General features: G+C 38.6%; 1 protein-coding gene across 1 annotated transcript in view; it reads left to right on the forward strand.

Annotated features, from left to right (window-relative positions):
* Positions 1 to 20,789, forward strand: part of ZSWIM6 (zinc finger SWIM-type containing 6) — a 116,190-nt gene that overhangs the window by 50,154 nt on the left and 45,247 nt on the right. Inside the window, exon 2 of the mRNA XM_075488572.1 lies at positions 13,349 to 13,705. Within this exon, the coding sequence (XP_075344687.1) occupies positions 13,349 to 13,705 (357 nt within the window). The remainder of the gene's footprint in view (positions 1 to 13,348; positions 13,706 to 20,789) is intronic.

A 20,789-nucleotide genomic window follows, 5' to 3' on the forward strand; every position in this document is an offset into this window, starting at 1 on the left:
AGGTTTTGGTGCCTCTTCTGAGGCGGTGGATGTCTTGTTTTTTACTTTTTTTTTGTGTGTGCAACCAACAGATGAAATAAAAACAAGCAAAAGCATACATGAGAATTGGCACTGAAAAGGTGAGCAATGTTTTCCCTCATCCCTCTTTCAGAGCATGTGAGGACGCTTGTTGATCCAATTAATGTATGTCACAGACTGGAAGATTCAGCTAGCAACTGAATCTGATACTTGCACATCTCATGGGCATTGTCTTGCGAGATGGGAGAACTAGGAGTTTTCTTGCTGAGAAACAGGGTTTTCTTGCTGAGTAAGCAGGGGCCAACAAACTCTGGGTATTCCAGATTCATTACTGATACTGTTCTGTGTTTTTAAAGTATTTTGAGAATAGTTGGTCTGAAGTTCAAATATTTATGTAGGAAAGTGACCCCACTTAACCTTAAAACATCATCGTTGCTTGTTAGGATCAAGCTAGGTCTGTGAATCTGAACTTCTAAGACTTGCTTGGAGAATTTAAGAAGGGCAGGAGGTATCATATGGACATCTGTCACACTCTCATCCAGAGATTCAGTCTGCAGAGAAGAAAGGCTGATTTCTAAGGAAATGGCTGATGATGTTTGCAGCTCCTGATACCTGTCTCACTCCTTATCAGAGGAGGAAGCCTCCTGTTAGACTAAGTAAACAGGAAAAACCGGATGTAGGGAATAGTAACCCTTGCTACGTAGTCTAATCTACCATGGTTTAGTGAATGATCTGTTTAAATCATTTCTCAATAGATAAAAATAACCTAAATCATAGTCGACCCTCTGGAAGCGTGATGCTAGTTAAACAATTCTTTTCCTTCCCATTTGACTGAAGAGGGTATGGATGGATTTTGTGGGGGTGTCATTTTAATTTTAGAAAGTGGACAGCTCTGGCATAGTACCCGGCTGCTTCCTTCAAATTACTCTGCTGAGAGAGAGCAGGGGAGATTTGCAGAAAGGGATGGGGATGTTGCAGGGGACAAGCCTGAGAGCATTCTTTCTAGATACTCTAAATTTCTTTTGAACTGTTTAAAGTATAAAGAAAAGAAATCAATAGTCTTCTATGTAAGAGGCCTGACTTGGAAGTATTGCGGTTTATTTTGCGACCTGGGATATTGACAATGTTAAAAGTTAAAGGCCCAGTTTTCAGTTTACAGTTCTTCCTCATTGTAACAGAGGCTAGATACAGAATTTAACTGTTCTGTTTCTGCTTTTCTTATTGTGATATAGAGAACTACTTCAAATACTAGCAAGTCTCTCCATCTGAGTATCTTCGGCAACAGTGAAAACTAATGCATATGTAATCATCTCTCTGTCTTGCTATTTAAGTGCACTGTGACAACATAAGTTTAGGCAGGTGACAATGGTATGATGTAATAGTCCAGTATGTCACTGAATTTAATCTTAATTTAATCTAAGCCAGAAAACAATTATTAACCATTAGTAATAATATCAACAACTAATGTTAGAGGCATGATTCCTGTTCAGCTTTTCTGCCAGCAAAGGGCAACCTCTGTCTTCACCTGCGTCTGTTTCAGAGTTTGTATAAACATCTGGGTTTTTTCCTTCAAGAATGTGGAATGGTCGTCTTTTTCTCCCAATTATGTGTATGCAGGTTGTGGTAAAAGTTAAGAGCATAGACAGAGAACTTTTTCTTATTGCAAAAGCTAGACCTGTAGGCATGAGACCTGCATCAAAAAGGCAATTTAGTACCACTACAAGACCAATGTCTAGTTTGAGATAAGTAAAACTGACAACCTTGAATCACAAAATCAGTCAGCAATGTACTTAGTCTTGTGGGTTGGGTTTCATGTTCATCAACAAGCCTAACCCTTGACTATTTTATTAGGCAACCAAGGCTAACAAAATAGGGCATTAACCACATGTCCACAAGTATCACCTACCAGCTTATCACAAATGCTAATAGTTGTAGTATAGATAGGTTATCAGAAGCTGAAGCCCAAAAATAAATGGCAAGAGAATGCAGGGATCTGGAAGGGAGAGAGTGACTTCATTATGGCATGAAAGCAGCTTGTTGCTTGGCTCACTGGTAGATAGACAGACTTGCCATCCTTGAAGCTTGTCTTCTGTCTCCTTGTTTTCATGTCTCCCTGCAGTATACTGTAAAAATGAAATAAATTATGGTGGTTTCGTAATTGTTTCCTTTTCATCTGTCAAAAGGTAGTTGTAAGGTGTTCCTTGGCTTGTCAGCGAAAGTTAGAAATGTTACATGTTAGCAGATGTGCTTTTTGTTGGGGTCCTCAGTCTAACAGCTTAAGTACTGTAAAACCTGGTCTGGAGGCCAAACCACAGCATGCTGAATTCCAGTAATTTGCTTAATAAATCTAAATGACAAATTAGATTGTGTTTAGCTGTATAATTTGTCCTCCTTCCTTAGACTGTTTGTTTTCTTTAATTTATCCTGGAAGTTTTGCTTCCTTGATTGTGCAGTTCTGTTTTTTCCTTCTTCCCTCTGCCTTTCCAAACTTTTCACTATCTCTGTGTTGTTGTCTGGAAGGTTTGGGGTTTGTGGGTGTGAGGCATGAATTTAAAAAAAGAAAAATCTCATGTTGCATTTTATTGTTCAACCCTATGCATGTTGAGAGGCTTGGATAACATGTTATGTATTAACACGCTATCTAGAATCTGATTAACAGTCAGAAAAACCGTAGCTTGTTAAACTTCTAGGTGCCGCAGGTTAGAGGTGAATATTCCTAGGAGTTTCTTGGCTCTGGCAAGGAAGAACAGTATGCCTTCCTCATTCGAGGAGAGTTAGTGTGTGGCTTTAAAGGAAGGGGTGGGCTCCTAAATGACCTGTTTAAGAAAATTGCGTATTAATCTTAAGTGCATTGTTTTGGGAGCAGCTGTGTACTCTGAATGTGCTAGCATTCATTGGCTTAGTCAGTAGAAGAAAGTACATCAGGCTCCCTCACCCACACACACCTACCCTTGCTTATTCCAAGTGTTTGCTGTGCAAGCGGCTCCCAGAGATCAGAGATGCCAAGAAATTAGGGCTTGGAAACAGACAAATTTTCTTGTTTGAACTAACAGATATTTTATATTTTATAAATATAAAAAGATATGTGAGCAACTTACACTCAGAACTGTCTGTGCCTTTGGAAATCCATTTTTCTTACATGAAGGCTATTCATTCTGCATCCCATGTCTGGAAAGTGCGTGTCTGTGGTGCGTGTCTATATGGAGGAGTAATAGTATGGCAAGTCTTATCAGCCAGTTTTGACGATGGGGTGCACTAGCCACGACTATTGTGTATTGATTTGATTTCATCCAGTAATAGTTGGAACAGCGACAAGTGAATTAGGATCTAGCCTAGCAACAGTATGGAAAAAACGGTGAACCACAAGAACCTGATTTCATACAGTACGTCCACTTATTGTGGGGGTTTAGGCTGTGTGCCAGTGTTATCAAGGATATTCTGATGTATAATATGTGACCTTTGCATGACCTTTTTTTTGACACTTTTATTGTTAGTTTCTTGGGATTCCAGTCTCCAGGGCTCTGCTGCAGTTGGCCCTGGACAGCTAGAAAAAAAGATGCTTCCCCCAATATTGGCTTCAGCCATGCAAGGGTGACTCACTTGTGATGCTGGTGGTTTTTTTTTTTACTTTTCATCCTGGAACTCTTTCAACACTATGGTTTTAGTGGCTTTTTCTCCGCTGCTTTGTCAGGAAATACTATGTCGTACTTCATTATTTTTGCTGGAATCCCTTGTAATGCTCTGGTGACCAGAGGAAGTTGCTGAAGACATTTATCTTGTAAAATTTACTGTCCAAAATGAACTGAGCCCCTCCCAAAGTCCTACGTAGTGACTGTTGTTTCTACACTTAAAAACTTCTTTTTCTCTTTTTACTTCCACTTTGATTATGAATAAAACAGGAGTTCAGTGAACACCCTGACTCTTGCAGTAACACACAAACATTTGTTAAAGTAAAGCAATAAAAATATTTTGTAAATGCTAAAAATTAAGTCTTTGTGAATATTTAGTATACAAGTGGAAGAATAGAATCATAGCCATAAAGAAAGAGTCTCCCTTACTATCTGGGAGTTTTAATGCCATTTTTAATTTGGCACAAGTGCAGCATTGATATATTCTTTTTTTCCTCCCCTTTTTAAACAAAAGAAAATTATTTATTTTGCAACTAGTAATGGAAATGGGAGTGGCAGTTTCCCCTTTTAGGCCAAGTATAACATTTCCTGATGGAAGGTCAGTTTAGTTTCAAAACTATATTGGCTTGTGTTTTTGCATAGCTTAAACTTGAATTGTTTGAGTGCAGTCTTAAATTACTCAATCAATTAAATGTTTTGTGTTGTTGGAATGACCTAAATACCTTTTACTGCAGGATGCCTGTTTCAGACATCCTGTGCTGGATTTTCCCAAACTGTAAGTATGGCTGTGGAAATCCAGACACACTCTTTTCAGGAAACAGTCATTTTCTAATCTCTTTAAAATATCTTCCCAAGTTTGTATCAGTGATTGCTGTTTCTTCCTTTTTAGGATTTTATCCACTATTAAAAAAAATACAGTGGGAGTTTGATCAAGCCCTTATCAAGAGGATGAGAAAGCAATCTTTCCTGATGGTAAAGCAGTGTTATGACTCAAGCAGGATGTAATTTTTAAAGGTTGTTCCTTCTTGCTTTCACCCATCTTCTGATGAAGCTCTGTGCTGTTCTGTGGCCTATGTTAGTTGAATTTGGTTTATCTTTTGAAAAGCCATCTAGACAACTGCTGCTAATCATGCTTTATTTGTAAAAGCTGAGCAATGTTGGAGCCTCACAGAGGCACCGTACAAATTAAGTCGAAGTTGAACCCTAACTTAAGACAATAAAGTGAAGCTGATACAGCCTGTGTGACATAAGCAAAGGACATGTGGTAGCAGCAATAAAGAGTGTGAAAAGAGCAGAAATGTCGTTGGACTGGCAGAGGGAAATTTAGAAACAAACAAAAAAATTTGTTTAGAATGGGTGGTTCTTCTCTTTCCCTCCCTTAAAAATGAGCAGGTCTTGCTGGAGGTTTTCTTCAGTCTCAGATGATTTAATTTCTGTTGCTTCCTTTTGGTGGAGACAGATGATTCTTAGTTGAAGATAAGCCTTTAACTGTAGACATGTAATACAGAAAATTTCTCCTCTTAGCAATAAGAATGTAAATAGTAACTTCAAAAAATGACCATATTAGATCTGTTTGACAGGCAAGGCATATTCTAAGTTGCTTAAAACAACTGATAGTCTCTAAATATTTACTTTCATGAATGTAAGAGCAGCCTATTTCTTGTTGTATTGCTTTAAGGATACTTTAATGAAAGCAGGAGGTTTAATCTGAGTTTGTTTGGTTTTGTTGCTCTTCCTCATTTGCAGTCACTTTCCCATTTGTAATATTTATACTTGTGCTGTAGCAAGTAAGCACAATTTCTCCCCACAAATGTGATGCGAAAATTAAGTAGCAGTAAAAGCTGAAATGGCATCATCTTGGGAGACCCTGGGCTATGGGATAAATCTCTGCTGCCTGCTTCCTGCAGGAGGGATGCCAGCTTCTGTTCACCATAGTAGAGTGAATTCCTCCTCAGAAGCTAGCAACAAATGTCTTTGCACTGATCCTTTGAAGACTGGTTGTAATTGGTCTGTGTTCTTCGGCAACCTCAGCGTGTTCCTGGGATGCAGATCCTTGCAGACTGTTTGCACGCCCTGCTGTCTCAATCTGTTCCCATTGCAAAAAACAAGGGCCTGTGAAGTTCACCAGCAGGGTGAAGGTTTGCTTATCAAAATTGAAATGTAGATTAGTAATCTGTTTTAACCTCTTGTTTCCAGCCTTTGTTGTGGCTGAATGTAAACTTGAGCCTGATGCTGGCCTACATTTATATTCTATTACAATTCACCTATAAACATTTTAGTGTGCATTAGCTCGATGATTTGGGCAGCGTGGTTAGTTAAAAGCTGAATTATTTTGGAGTAGCTCCACTCCTAGCAATGTTCTTGAGTATTAATTACCCTTTTTTTCCTTATCCTTCGTTTTGAATTTACTACCAGTTTCTCTTCAGCACCAGTGTAGTTTTGATGACTCCCATGTCATACTTTTGCTGCAGCGAGCTGGTGTATGATGGATCCAGTCAGTTTCCCTCAGCTCAGGTAATCTCTTAAGTCTCCCTCAAAAGTTTGAGGCTTACTATATTCCATGCATTATAAATCGTAAAATGTTAATTTGCCCACATTCTGCAAAGCTTGTGATTTCTTTGGCACTCTTGATTTTTTTTTTATAGTTGTCACATGATCTCTGAGGGGTATATTGTTAGAAAAATTGTTGTATATATAAATACATCTTCTGTCTGCTGGTGTCTCACACTAAACTATACTTTTTTTACCCATCAGCTTCAGGGGTTCAGGCTCACATTGAGTTTTCTTTTTTTGTATGTTTACCGGTGCTCTTATGATATACTGTACTGAGAGGGGAGCTGTTAAACTCTTCACATAGAGGAGCAAAGTCAGTTTTAAACTGATGCCCTTTTAAAAAAAAAAAAAACCAAAACCCCCCCCAAAACCAAAACCAACAAACAAAACAACAACAACCACCAAACAAAACCAACAAGAAGGCTTGGGTTGTATACCTGATAGAGGGTGGCCTGCAGCCATGGATTGCTAGCCTTCTTGACCTGACAGGAGTCAGTCAGCATTCACACTTCTAGCGAATGCTCGGCACTACATTAAGCCTTTAATTGAAGAGCTTATCTGCTTCTGCTTTGTGAGCCGTAAGTATCGTTTGCCATAGCATCCTGTATTACAATTTGAGCATCATTGTGCTAGAGGTAGAGTTCTATGTTGCTGCTGTCCGGAAGGCATTTTTTTAACATACCTTTTACACCACTATTTTGCTGCTTTTGCTTTGCCCACAAAGCTAATTCTACAAACACCTGAAATGAGGTTGATTATATCCGTATTAAATGAGTTGGAGTACAAATGACTTTCAGGTTTTGCAGAGATGTGATCCGAGGCTGTGAGCAGTGCTGGTGAGAATGTAATTCTGTAGTTTGTATGGAACTCCACAGTTCCTGTGGAGTGGGTTGCAAGTTGTTTAACCGCAGGGACAGCAGTGAAACCTTGAGGAACCCTTGAGGCCATGCTCATGGGGTGCATGTTTTGTTCAATGCCTCCACCTCCAGACAGCATGAGCTGCTGCAGTCTGCATCTGTCGTAAAACAGTCCAGATCTTACATGGCTGTTGGGCAGGGGAAGGCATTTTGCTGTGTTACTTGCTGATTGAACAGCCTTTCCTTCTCTTTAGGGAAGAGCAGTCTGGATGGATGTATCCCATCCGCAGTCATCCATGACCCCTGCTTGGACCACAGTGATAAGCAGCTGTTTTTGAGCAACAGAGATGTGATCAAGCTTGGCTTGAGGGGTTAGTGGAGGCCTTTGTCTAATGAATGTAATTAGTTTAACAGTCCTCAGACCTGAAGGTTTGGGTTGCTGAAGGAAGTCCTGGAAGATATTTTTTTTTTAAATGCAACTGTTGAATTCACAGTGGTGGGACAAATAAATCTTTCTGTTCGAGTCACTAGTGCTGTCACCGTTACAGCGTGCATGCTCTTGGATGTGCGCCAGCAGTAGTGAACTCTCAAGTTGTCAGTGGAGTGTGTGCGTGGAGCTATTTAATGCTACTTCCACTCTCTCTTGCTTTCAAAAGTCCCAAAATATCAAATCCTGACTATTGTCTCTATGAAAGGGAGTCATGGAATCCAGGCGGTTGTTTGATGGGTCCTCTGTTAGTGTTTGGGTGCAGTGATAATGCCAATCTTATTCTAGGTGGCAGTGCTCTCAAAACATAAGCTCTTAAGCTCTTCTGTACATCTTACATGCTGCTCCCCCCCCCCCGGCCATTACCTTGGTACTGGCATGTTTAAGGTACTATGTGTAAGTATTTTCCATTTTAAATCAATGTTTTGTCTGGTTTATAGATAGGCTGTTAACATTAGCTTCAGGCTGAGTGGTGGCATGTGGAGTTTTGACTTCATAATAATTTCTAAGTGTGTTGTTGATCTGTTTTTAGGGTGTTCCAAAGTTCAGAGAGAATTGAATGTAGGGTACTACTTTGCCATCTTAAAGGAAAACCACTTCTTAAAAGACAAAATTTGAATGAGGTAAACATGGTTTAGACTTTTGCTTGTCTTTGGAAAAAAATGCAACCACTGATCTAAGTTATGAAAAAATAGCTAATGGGCATAGTTGGAAACTGCTTTCCATAAGCATTTCTTGTTGTTGTTTGGTAGGCAAGATGTAGCAGAGGTGTTTTTCACTCTACACAGTGATTATGTTTGCCAAGTAATATAGTAGTCTGAATAAATCTTAGCTGGTAGGCCTGCCAGGTAATTTAAATGACAGTTAAAGATAGAAGGTATGGTTCTGATTACCAATGTAAAGTTATGTGGGGGAGGTTACCCGCATAGGTCTTGCACGCTGAAGACTCCCCAGCTCCGAGAACAAGCTTCCATTTTTTTTTCTCTGTAAGTAACCTCATCTGCTGCTCTCTTCTTCTGTGAATGTAAAACAGCTCATGTGTTTTCCTGACTTGGAGTATATATATGGTTCTTGTAAACTACTTGGAAAAAGGGTCAATGGATCAATATTAAGGAACACGTCCATTTTCCAAATACAGTTGGTAGCATATTTCCTAATTTTAGGATAATGTGTGCGTACTGGATGAGGCATGCGTGGTGTTCTCAAAAGGTACATGGCAGAAAGCTATTCAAAAGCACCGTTTTTTAAGCTTTAATGTATTACTGTAATCTAGTTCTGACACTTTTATATTTTCTGTAAAGGATAAATAATACCCAGTGGTGATGTATGGTTGCATTTCAATCAAAGCTTTCAATTGCAAGTGTGAACTTAGTGATATTTTTTTTTAACCACTGGAATTCTTGACAACACAGATATATTTTTAATATATGCAATGAAGGTTTGCATTTTTAATACATTTTGTTAAAGTAGTATTATTGTATGTTAATAATAATAGCCTGCTATTTTTTTAAGCTGGTAATGTGTTTGTTTTGATGTCATGTTATTGGTATTTTTGAATAGGCAGCTAAAAAGTTTATTGAGGAAGAATTATTTTTTTCAGATAAAGTTCATTGCATAATAGCTTGCTGTATTGTTGACTGAATCACAAATAAATGTGGCTCCCCTTGAACAAGAGGTTTTCTTTAATTTCTTTTTTTCCTGTGTTTACAGGAACATCTTAGAATTTTGCATTATAAATCACTGAGACAAAAGAAACAGTCTAAAATGTTTAGATTTAATTACTATTCATAGTTAATGTAGAAGTTGTATTGTACTCTTGTTTTATTTCCTTTTACCACAACACCATATAATCTCAGCATAATCTCCCCCCCCCCCCCCCCCCCCCCCAGCATTTTACATGGCTTCTTGTTCTGATATTTTTTGTTCTTTTTGGTCTGTTATCTTTTTAAAATGCATCTTTGGACTTGGGTGTATTGAGGAAGATGCTTTGTAATACTGGGTGACAGTAGAAATGAATTAAGCTTGTGAGATGTCATTGATGCTTATTTAGTGCAGTAACTTTGCTGTTTATCCCACTGGATTAGTGGAACTCACTATTTCAAAATTTGTTTTTGACTTGAGTAACTAAAAGCTGACCTGCTGCTGCTTCTCCGCATGCCACTGTCATTTCTCCTCTTTAGTGCCTTACAGTTTGAAGTTTCTTTTGTTTTATTCTAAAGTATTTATTTTTCATGACAAGCATATATACTTGTGCTGGCAAATGCTACGTTGTAGTGATGTGAATTTTCATTTATTAGGCAGCTTTACAGTCCCAGAATGTTTTTAGTTAATGGATTGGATGCTGTCAAAGAGATTTTGGCAAAAATTGGTTTGTAAAATTCACTGACTTCTTAATGTTTTCCTCCTGATGGCACTTTGGCGCAGTCCCCTTCCAAAAGTACGGCAGCTGAAAATGCTATTCTTCTGGCTGTTAAATAATTTTTGGGGTGTGTTGAGGTGAGGAGTGTTCAACAGAAGCAAAATCACTGTGTAAAAGAGCTTCGTTTGATACATTCTTTTAATGCTCCAACTGCTTTTTTAAATGCATTTTTGCAGAATGCAAAGCCTCTGCGTATTGAAAATGTCATCAGAGCTTGAATTACTGGACACGTGGTGGTTGGAAAACAGTAAAACATTTCGAACTGCAGCAGCTGAAGGGAAAAGGTGAAACGTGCCTGCTCTATAAATAGCTTCTGTAGCGAACACATGCTTTTCTGCCTGCAACTCTTTTGTTGTCTTTGGATAATAACGAATGAGCTTTTTAGTTTAAAGGTGAAACATTCTTGGGGTTTTTTGGAATGGATAAATATTTCAAGGAAAGGTTTGTAACTTTGAGTAAAGGAGGAATTTTCCTTTTGAAGGTAAATACTTATTTGGAGTGAGGGCTTGCAGCTTTTAGCTGAAAAGACTTTTTCTGCTCCTTTGGATCTGTTAGTGAAATGTCATCGAGTCCCTGCGCAGGTGATTCCTTTTGCCTTCTTCCAGGCGCATGTAGCATCTCTCTTCTCGGCAGGCTGTAAATTACTGTCAGTGAAAGCTTTCTAGCAAAGCACAGCACATCAATTTTTTGCCTGCTACTAACTTTTCATACTTTATTTGGACAATATTAGATGGTTAGGTTAAAAAAAGATTAAGGCTATGTCTGTGGGAGGGGAACAGGCCTCCCTGTTGAGTACTCTGCAGTGTTGGGGAGAGTGGAGAAGGTGGCATTTGATGTCTGGTAGGTTAAATTATAACAGCCCTACCAGGGCTTCTGAGCTGAAATTTCCTAAATTGTTTTCTCTGTGTGTTGAAACCTTTTTAAAGGTCATGTTTACTAACAACAATTTCTTTCTTTAAAAACATAAACAGAAAAAGAGGAGAAAAGTAGTGTTTCATAATTACCAGGCATAGTACATCATTGTGGCACAGTTAATGCAGAGCTTCTACGTTTTAGCCTGCAAGGGCAGCTGATGTTTTTGTTTAAACCCTCTGTAATTTAAGAAGGGTAGGTTAGGTAACTTGACTGTATTTGTGCTGTCATTGTTTAGACCAGGATCTGTGTTTACAAATGTTGCTGCTTGAAATGTGAATTCTCAAAAAAATCTCAGTGGAGAGGGAGGGGGAGCCGTGAGCTGTGTTTGTGTCTGAATGGACTTAGAGGCAGGCCTGCTGTTAACTCTAAATATTTCTGGATACATTCACCTTTCCAGGAAGATTTTAACTTTTTTGAATGCTTGAATTATATACTGACAAATTAAAAGTGATTAATATTATTGGAGTAGCTGGTTGGGCTTTTTTTTTTCAGTCGGTTTAATAGAAAAATCTTTCAGGGCCTTTTTCTGTTGGAAACAATAGGAGTTCAGGTACTTCCTGAGAGTAGGAAGGAGTGGGATCAGGCCCTTTCAGTGTTCAAGTGTTAGGCTTTTCTTCAGGTCATAGAGAGACAGTTTTATGTATGCTTCATAGGAAAGTGATATTAAAAAGAAAAATCTCCCATGCAGTTTCTTTGGGACCACCAATCCAACTTTCACTTACTGGGAATTAACCTGAAATAGAGCTGGCTAAGTTTTAACAAAGCCTATGTTTTTGAGAGAAGGCACTTAATAGGAGTATGCTGTGACGACTTAAAAACCAAAGAGAAAGGCAGAGGGAGGAGCTCATGATGCACGAGGGTCAATTCCACACCCTTTCTCTGTGCCAGTGTTGAGTGGAGACAAGAGTAAGAATACCGCCTATGCCTGGGCTTGTTCATCCACCACCCTTCCTCTCTGTGCACTTTGCAGCTTACTGCCTCTTCAGCCTTGACTCTTAACTACTTTAACTGGTAAACATCCTCTTGCAAAGTTGCGGTTAGTGTGTGCATATGACCTTCTTCAGGGTAGAGCATCAGAGTACTGCAGTTGAATGTAGTCCAAACAATGATGCTGACTGCACAACCTGCTCTGAAATGTACAGTGTAAACAAATGGAAAAAATGAGATTTTTCTGTTTCTTGTAACTTTAAGAGCTTTTTAAAACAATTGGAGATAAAACATTTTGCACTAGGACTATGTATATATTTCTTCTTCTTCCACCTAATTTTAATGTGATACTGCTTCCTACAATACACTCTTCTGGTGTTTCAGGAATACTAAATCAGTTTTGCACTTTAAGGGGGTGTGGTTTTATATTATTTCCATGATAAACAGTTAATGTATAACACCTTACTTGTAATGTCCATCCCAGATTTTATATGCACTGTCTGTTCAAGTTTAATACTGGTAAGGCATATAAAACTTAGTTGTATTGCTCTGTATCTATGCCTCTGACTTTAATGCTTGAGCCAAAATCAACGTCATGCTTACTTAAAATCCAAAAGAAACCCCCACATTCTGCTATTCAGTGATAAAGTATTGAGAGCCAAACCTGGGCCTTCATGTTTGGCAAGCAGAGGAGGGTTTTTTCTTCAGAGTTGGAGACCTTAGTTTACCAGGGTGCTGTGTCGACTAGTGGCATCTTTGCTCAAGAGAACATCTTTCTTATGGTGTATCATACCTTTTTACAATACAAGCGAACCTAGCTCTTTTGCCTTGTGCTTTATTATGCTAAATGGAAAACAGGACTGTAATGCAGACTTCTGAAACAGTGCACGCATGTATTATGAATCTGATACCCTGTGTATTGGTAACTGCAGCAGTTTGCACCTCTGAAGAGCTACACAAACATAGCCATCCTACTGGATTGCTTGGGTGAAGGTGAGCTTTAACGTGAGCTCAGTGGTGGGAGAGGTGAAAGCAAAGAGGTTAAGTGGCTTGTGTCAGTGAGTCAGTGGCAGAGTTGAGACGAGAACCTGGGTTCGTGCCACTAGAGTGCACTACTTCCCTCTTACTTATTGAGAGAATGGTTAAATTTGCTGGTAGGTGCTGCAGGCTCCCTGGTGGGGGGGTTTGGAAAATTGCTGCCAACTTACTGAGGCACTGGGAGTTTCACATTGGTCTTAATCAGGCGCAGCTCTACTTCTGCAGCTACCATTTACCAAATAAATGTTTTTCTTAATTTCAAAATTTCATGAATGTTGTGATGGAATGGCAAAGAGGGCTTGTAAACTACCCCCCTTTTACTTTTATTGGAGATGAAAAGGGCACACATGAAAGAAAGGGTTAATCATATTTGTAATTAAAGCAAGTTCTTTAAGATACATCATTTATGTGAAATAGATGACGACTTTATTAATGAAAGGTTCTTGATAATGAGATATAGTGTTTTACTTATATTATTAAGTCATCTTTTTTTTTCCCCACACAGGTTTCCACTTGAGTGGCACAGTGACAGAGCCTGCAATGCAATCGGAGCCAGAAACTGTTTGCAATGTAGCTATCAGCTTTGATCGTTGCAAGATTACCTCAGTGACCTGTAGCTGTGGAAACAAGGACATATTTTACTGTGCCCATGTTGTGGCACTCTCTTTATACCGGATCCGCAAGCCAGATCAGGTCAAACTGCATCTTCCCATTTCAGAGACACTCTTTCAAATGAACAGAGACCAACTACAAAAATTTGTACAGTATTTGATCACAGTGCACCACACAGAAGTTTTGCCAACTGCTCAAAAATTAGCAGATGAAATTCTTTCTCAGAATTCAGAAATCAATCAAGTCCATGGTGAGTTTGATACTTGTTCTTCCTTTTGCTTCATTCCCTCTTTGGTTTTGAGCTTTTTTGTGGCATTCAGGAGTGTGACCTGCTGAGGTCCCTTCCGACCTGAATTATTCTGTGATTCTATGGTGTTTACTAAAGAAGATTCTGTTATTGAACTTTCACTTTAAGATGTTTAGAAAGCCGTACTTTTTGGAAAAGAGAAAAGAATTCATAAGCAATGAGCTTGATATCTCCAGCGCTGTTAATATGTGGCCTGATCTGCTTCATGCTTGTATTTTCCAGCTATGAAAAACTGAGCAGTGGTGTTCTTTGTATAGCCACATTGCTTAAAGGAACTATCTTACCAACTTACTGACGGCATCTTTTTGTTATTTTGTTCTTTTTGAACTAATCTTCTGACACTTTGATTGTGTAATTTTGTTTTCATGGCAAAGCATAAAAGCAAGTAGGTGTTACTGTTTGTTGTTTCCCCCCCCCCCCCCATTTGTTAAGTATACTTTTATTATCCTTCGGGATTTGGTTTCTATATGAAGTCAGGAGAAATATAAAACCTGTATTTCAGTGCCTTTTTCCTGCTAGTGCTGCAGCAGCCTACAGCATCATGAAAGGTCTTGATCTTTCCTGCTCTTTCTGCTGCATGTGGTTTTAATGGCTCTCAGTTTCTTGGCTGAACATCTTATGTTTGTTAAAGGGTGCTGGGTGTGACTTGAGGCTTCTGAGGTGGATTTTCTATGGACCCTGCTGAACTTAAAGCAGGTAATTGTGGTGACCTAGCTAGTAGAGTCCTATGTTCCTGTAAAGTCACCTGGTAGAAATGTCCTCTAAGGTGACTAGAGCTGTAAGTGTAAGGGCAGCTTAGAGGGGAAGAATAAGTTATATAAATATCTAAAAATATCTTTTTTGTTTGTTCATTGACAGAAACAATTCTTGTGTTAGATATTTAAGAGGGATGACCACTATTCCAAAGAATTTGCAATACAAACACAACCAAGCTGCTTAATACTAGAGAAAGAAAAACACGTGTGTGTTAGATACAGCGTAGGCAGAGCAAAAGAAGGGAGTCTTTCCAATAACAGGACTCATCTGCACCCTAGCCCCTCTCCTTAGGGTCCGGTGACCCTGGCAGGCCCAGGCAGGAGGTCCTGCAAGAAGATGAATTTCAGGAGCAGTGCTGCTCTTTGACTTTGGAGGCTATGGCCAGAAGCAAGGCGGTTGCTCTAGTTGTTATGGAACATAATGAGGAGGTGATTGGCAGAGCTGCCTGGTGACGGTGGAAAGAAAGGGAAGCTAAAGCAGATGCAGGACATTAAACAATAGAGGAAGATGCTCAGATGTTGTAAGCTGAAGGCATGTATTGCATGAGACTTGGTAACAGCCAGAACATAAGGAATTAAGGGGAAGGAAGAATTATGGTCAGTATGAGAGTGGCACAGAAGATTCAAACAGTCAGGGGTAATTAGAAAAGGGGAAGGCAGGGGTGGGAAAGGAGGGACAGATGATGTCTATATATGGCTGTATTAGCTATACTATGGCTAACGTAAGAGAAATGACAAGCTGTTGCAGAGAGTCTTAAACCTGATCAAGATTAAGTCTGTAATTATAGTAATCATAGGCATGTTAGTCTTTGTCAGCTATTTTTTATTGTCAAAATATCTCATTACTCATCAGTATTTAAAGTATTTTTAGAGAGGTATTCAATGTTTATATCACAGCCTAAATAGCAAAAAGAATAGGAAACAAAAAACTAAGTTGATCAATTATGAAATTTCACACTGAATTTGAGTAGGGTAGTTTAAAATTATCCACAAAACTAACATGTTTTGTACACATGTTGCTGTTTTCCTAGTAGATGAGATTGCAGCATGTCATTATTGACTCCTGGTATTTCTTAATAAAATACTAAAAACTGAAGTAGAAAATCCAGGCAGCATAAGAAAATAAACTGCTATTAACAAAGCAAGCTGGGTTACAAAAGAAGATCTCTTGTCTCCTGCTGTTCCTCTCAGACTCCCATAAAACCATGGTCTGATTTTTTTTTAATATGTTTACAATGTTAAATTACAGGGTTTTTTTTTTTTAAGGAAAAAGTAAGTTCCTCTGATTATGTAGCAAGTAAGCGTTCTTCTGGGATTCATACTGTAATTCTGTTATTTTGATCTTTAATAAAATTCCTTAAATTAAAAATAATAAAGTTAACCAAAAGAAATCTATGAAAAATAACCAAAAGAAATCTCTCTCTGGTTCTAGTAGCATAGGCTGGTGAACATAAGATCACCACTCACCCTGTCATATCTCCTGTGCTGCAGATGTTCAGTTTGTAATACAAAACTGTCTTGTAGACCTGTCTTGCTTTGAACAGTTTAACCTCACTAAACTAGTGTTTGAAGAAGAATTATATTGAACGCTGCTTGAAGGCAGAGGTAAGTGAGAGGAAAAACTTACAAAAACTTGCTTATAAAAGTAAGAGGAGACCTGGCACAGAAACACCAGAAACAGCTTTGATCAAAGGGAGGTCCTGAATCTGGAGTTGGATGAGAAAATTCTTTTCAATGTTACCTAGAGGTGTTTTAATTTCAGGGTTGTCTTATATAAAATTTCAATTTTTTTTTTTCTCTCGTGGTGGCTGTAGTAGTTCTAGTTTTCATGTATTTCCAGCGATAGGCAAATGAAATCAGCTGTTGAATACTGTTTATTCGTACGTAAGAATGATCCAGGACTTTGAAGAGCTCTGACCACAGTGGTCTCGTTGACTTGCTTATGAGCTGGCTAGGGAGATGGAACAACTGTGCAGTATTTTCATTTCACAAAAGGTGAATTGAGTAATTGTTCATTTGCTCAAAATTCTGTCTTATGCAGCATTCGATGACTGGCTTTGGCCACCTTCCTTGTGAAGGAGGTTACTGGGGGAACTAGTGAAGTGACTTACAGTGATGGCACAGGTTTTGTAATGACAAATCCCTTTGAATTGCTCGATGGATACAAATGATGCAATATCCTTTCTTGCTTCATGACTGCACCTCACTGCAGGAAAAAATAAAGGGATGCTGTTAGAAACACAGGAATGTGTTGTCTGTTCACTAAGTTCTTCAGGCCAGCCGAGTGATTTATTGGGAATCCTCTTCTGTATTTGCCATGCTAATTTTCACTTGGTGGTGATTACATTACAAGAGGTTTTTTCATGTTTTTAGAGCGCAAAAGCACCTCTTACATTTGAGAAGACTTGTTGTGTTCTGATTTTCTCATGTGACGTTGCTACAGCTGTACATGTTCCTGATGATTTCAAAACTGGAAATCCGTGGGGTATAATCTTCGGTACTGAAGGAAGACCGTAGGTATTCATACTGATACCCTGACATCGGCGCCGCATAGCTGTTGGCTTCACTTGGGTTTCAATTTGGGGATGCTTACTTGGGAAGCTGGGTGTAGATTTGGATCCTGCTTTGCTGAGGCTTTTTTCCTCCCTGTTAATTTTTGTACCATTGTAGTAGAGGAAGCTGGCATGTGTGTAAGGCTAGGAAGAGAACAGTCAGGATGACGGATTATCAGCTGGGTTTGTCATCTTGGAGCTGTCTTTTCTTAGGTATGAAACTTTCACTTAAATAAATTGGTTGGAAGGTCAAACTATGTTCCTGAGAATTTGAGTGGAAATAGGAAAGTAACTGCAACATGGGGGGGAGGTCTGTTTGCATATTAATCTCATATTAGCATTGATTTGTTATTATGTGCATAGTGAAAAACTGCCTTTTATTGGTACAAGGACAGCCTAGCAAACCAATTTAATTTTTACCTTTTAAGCTGTACTGTTTCTTTCCTGTGGGTTTAGTGCTGCTGTTGCAATCTCTGCTCTTAGAAGAACTATATGGGTTTCTCCAGACTTTCTCCCATTCTCTGATTCTCCGACTCACAATAAGAGTCACTTGCCAGTACAAAACCACATGCAGAGGAACTCAAATTTAGGAGGGAGGACCTGGGAGAAAGTGGTTTAAGTACATTTGTTTTCTCAGAAGCAGAGGTACCTGGGTGGTAGTTTCTGTGTTTGTCCAGGCAGATCTAGGTACATCCTCCGCAAACACTAATCTGTAACATATATTAAGAGTTCTGGTGGAGGCATTCAAGAAGGAAAAATCTATCCAAAAGTTTGCTTTAGAATAAAATTTCAGAGTATCTAGTGCTGTTCCTATATATTGTAAGTTCCAAAGGGCAATCCAGAGGTACAGGTGAATGTGTGTTAATATGAACTTAGTGTATTTAACGGAAATTATGGGGATTTTAGTGGAGAATTGTAGGGTAGGATAGGACTGAACAACAGAATACAATGCGTTGTCGCTCTGCTAGAAAAGGGAAGGTTTAATGTTAAAGAAGATACATTATTAAAAAAATGATGGAATCTTTCAGATGGCCCTGCTTAAACTGGCAAAATTGATTGAGAGACTAGTTGCAAAAGGAGAATGAGGGAAATGGCAGGTGAGTTTCCTTTCAAGAAGGATGAAAGTGAAGTGCTCCAGTGCTTAGTATGAGAATTGTTTAGTGAACCAGATTTGGGAAGAAAGTAACAAGACTAGCCAAAACTAGAGAAACTTCAGAAACCCAGGTAGAAGTAAATAAGTAAATACAAAGTAAAATAAAATGAAAGATTGATAGCTGTGAAATAACATGAAAAAATAATTTATGAAATTCATATTTTTAGGAAAGGTTTTTTCAGATACATTAAACAATAAAATAAAACTTGTTATATAGAAAATAAATAGATTTTGTTTTGAGACATGGAAGGTAAAAATATAATAAAGCATGCTAGTCTGTACTGATAAGGAGGTTATTTTATCTGCCACACACAAGTAGACTTTGAAACTTATTGCTATATAATGTTTGTGAGACCTGGATTTTAGCAGGAGAGGTTGGATATTGTCAGTTGATAAGTTTATGCATTTTGCTGTATGTGCAGATGGAAGGGAAATAATTTTCTTGAAGCCAAAAACTTGTTGGGGGTTTATTAACTTTTTTCAGCAACTTAGCATAGCCTGTCCTGTCTTCATATTTTCTGTTGTTTAGCACTGACTGCTTCACAGCAGTTGCTGTTTTTCTTTGATGCTGTTGTTATATTCCACCCAAGAGTTCTGAAATTAAGTACAAGATGAAGTGTCTAAACTTTGAATCTTTTGGGGAATTGAAGGCATAACTATTTTTGAATCATTAATTTTATGATCTTTGGTTTTATGTGATTATTGTTTAGAATAATTCTGAGCATGCTAAGTTTATAAAATCAATTATTACTCTGTTGTGAATCAGCATATAGCAGTACTGGTTTCTAGCTGGGACCATTCAATCTTTACATAGTACTCAGTAAGTCATGCTCTTTATTTGTAATCATTTTTCCATATCTTCTTGTCCTTAATGCTGCCGTGGGATGATATTTATTAAAATTTAACTGATCTACAGTTCATTTGTATACTTAAATTAAAGATATTTTTATAAAATGAAGTTCCAAAAAGTTTCAGTATGGCTATGAGTAATTTGGCATGGTTTCATTTTAAGACAACTCTTGTGATACTTCAGAAATAAGGATCAGGGAAGTAGTTTGCCTTAAAGACTACTTTCTGTTGTTTTAACCAGATTTGACTGTTGATCTGTACCTGTGTAGTTTGCAATATAGGCAATTCTTAGCCTATTTTAGTCATTGCTCCTTGCTTTGCTTCTACTTACTTTTTGAGGTTGTTCTCCATATACAACACCAGTTCTTGAAAGCGGTTGCTCATTTTGAAAGCAGTTTCTCTTAAAATTGCTATGTAAATGATCAAAGTGTTTATTTTTTTTAAACACTTTTGCTTCTTAGAACTTGGGAGTTGATTATAGTTAACATGTAGCCTGCTATGACCGTGAATATTACCCTGTTTTCAAATTTTATTTGGGTGTTCAGTGTTACAAACAGTTGTGCACAATATTCCTGCTAAGATTGCAATTTTGTAATTTTAGTAAAAGAGCATGAGTATGTATGTATGCCTGTATCTATATATTGAGTATAAATACTTTATTTATTGTATTTAACTGTAAGTACATGATGTAAAATGTATTTCAAAGACCAGTCACGACAGAAGTTGAAAAAGCCAGAGGTTGGAGGGAGGGAGATTAATATGTTAGTGTCTATAAACTGACACAGTTTAATTACAGGGTTTAATATTTAGTATAATTATACAGTGCTTTTCACTTTCGTAGTTCAAATGTGAACTAATTTATCCTCATGACACCCCTCTAAAGCATGTAAGTAATAATTATCCTCAGTTTACAAGTGGGGAACGGGATCTGGTCTTGGTACCAGACTGCGCTGCAGAGATTAAATTCAGGGCTGCCTGTGTTCCTCTCTGCAGCCAAACTGTCCATCTGCCGAAGCCTCATGGTGCCTGTTCGGGGCTGCGCTACACCTTGAGTGAAGCCACCAGCTTTGGGTTGAACCTTCAGCTTTGCCTGGTGTTGAACCTGAGCCTTCCTGCTGACTATTGCTAGGGCTTCATCTCACAGCTCCTAAGGCAGCTCCCTCCTGTTGCTTGTTCAGATAGTTTCTTGTCTACTCACCTGGTCCCATGGCTTCAGAAGAAAAGTGGCAGTGTAGAAATCCTGTCCATTGCCCAAGAGTGATCTGTGTTTCAGTGGGAGAGGAAATGGGCTAGATCAATCAGTGTTCACCTGACTGTAAGTGAACGTAGTGATCTCGAAAAGTGCCTGGTTGAGAGACATGGAGATGGCCATGTCCTGACTCCAAAGCAAGAGTGATGCGGGCAGTGGAAGCTCAGGCTTCCCCAATGGCACCTCTAGGATGCCTGGCTGCTGCCGTGCTGGGAAGGTGGTTTGGACTCATGCCTGATCGGACACGTGTTCTCCATGCCTTGTTAGTCCGTGGCTATTGCTGAAGACTGCCAATGGTGTTGAAAGATCAGTGAATTACAACTGTAGCTGGTACTGGTTACATGTATGCAGAAATTTCTTTATGCATCCTGATGAAAAATTTTGATCATACTGAGTGTAGCCTATATAAGATCTTGTAGGGAAAAATTACTCTTGAGTCAGACGTATGCATGGTGCTGTGCTGAACAGC

Source organism: Mycteria americana, chromosome Z, assembly GCF_035582795.1.
Source record: "Mycteria americana isolate JAX WOST 10 ecotype Jacksonville Zoo and Gardens chromosome Z, USCA_MyAme_1.0, whole genome shotgun sequence".
Lineage (NCBI taxonomy): Eukaryota > Metazoa > Chordata > Aves > Ciconiiformes > Ciconiidae > Mycteria > Mycteria americana.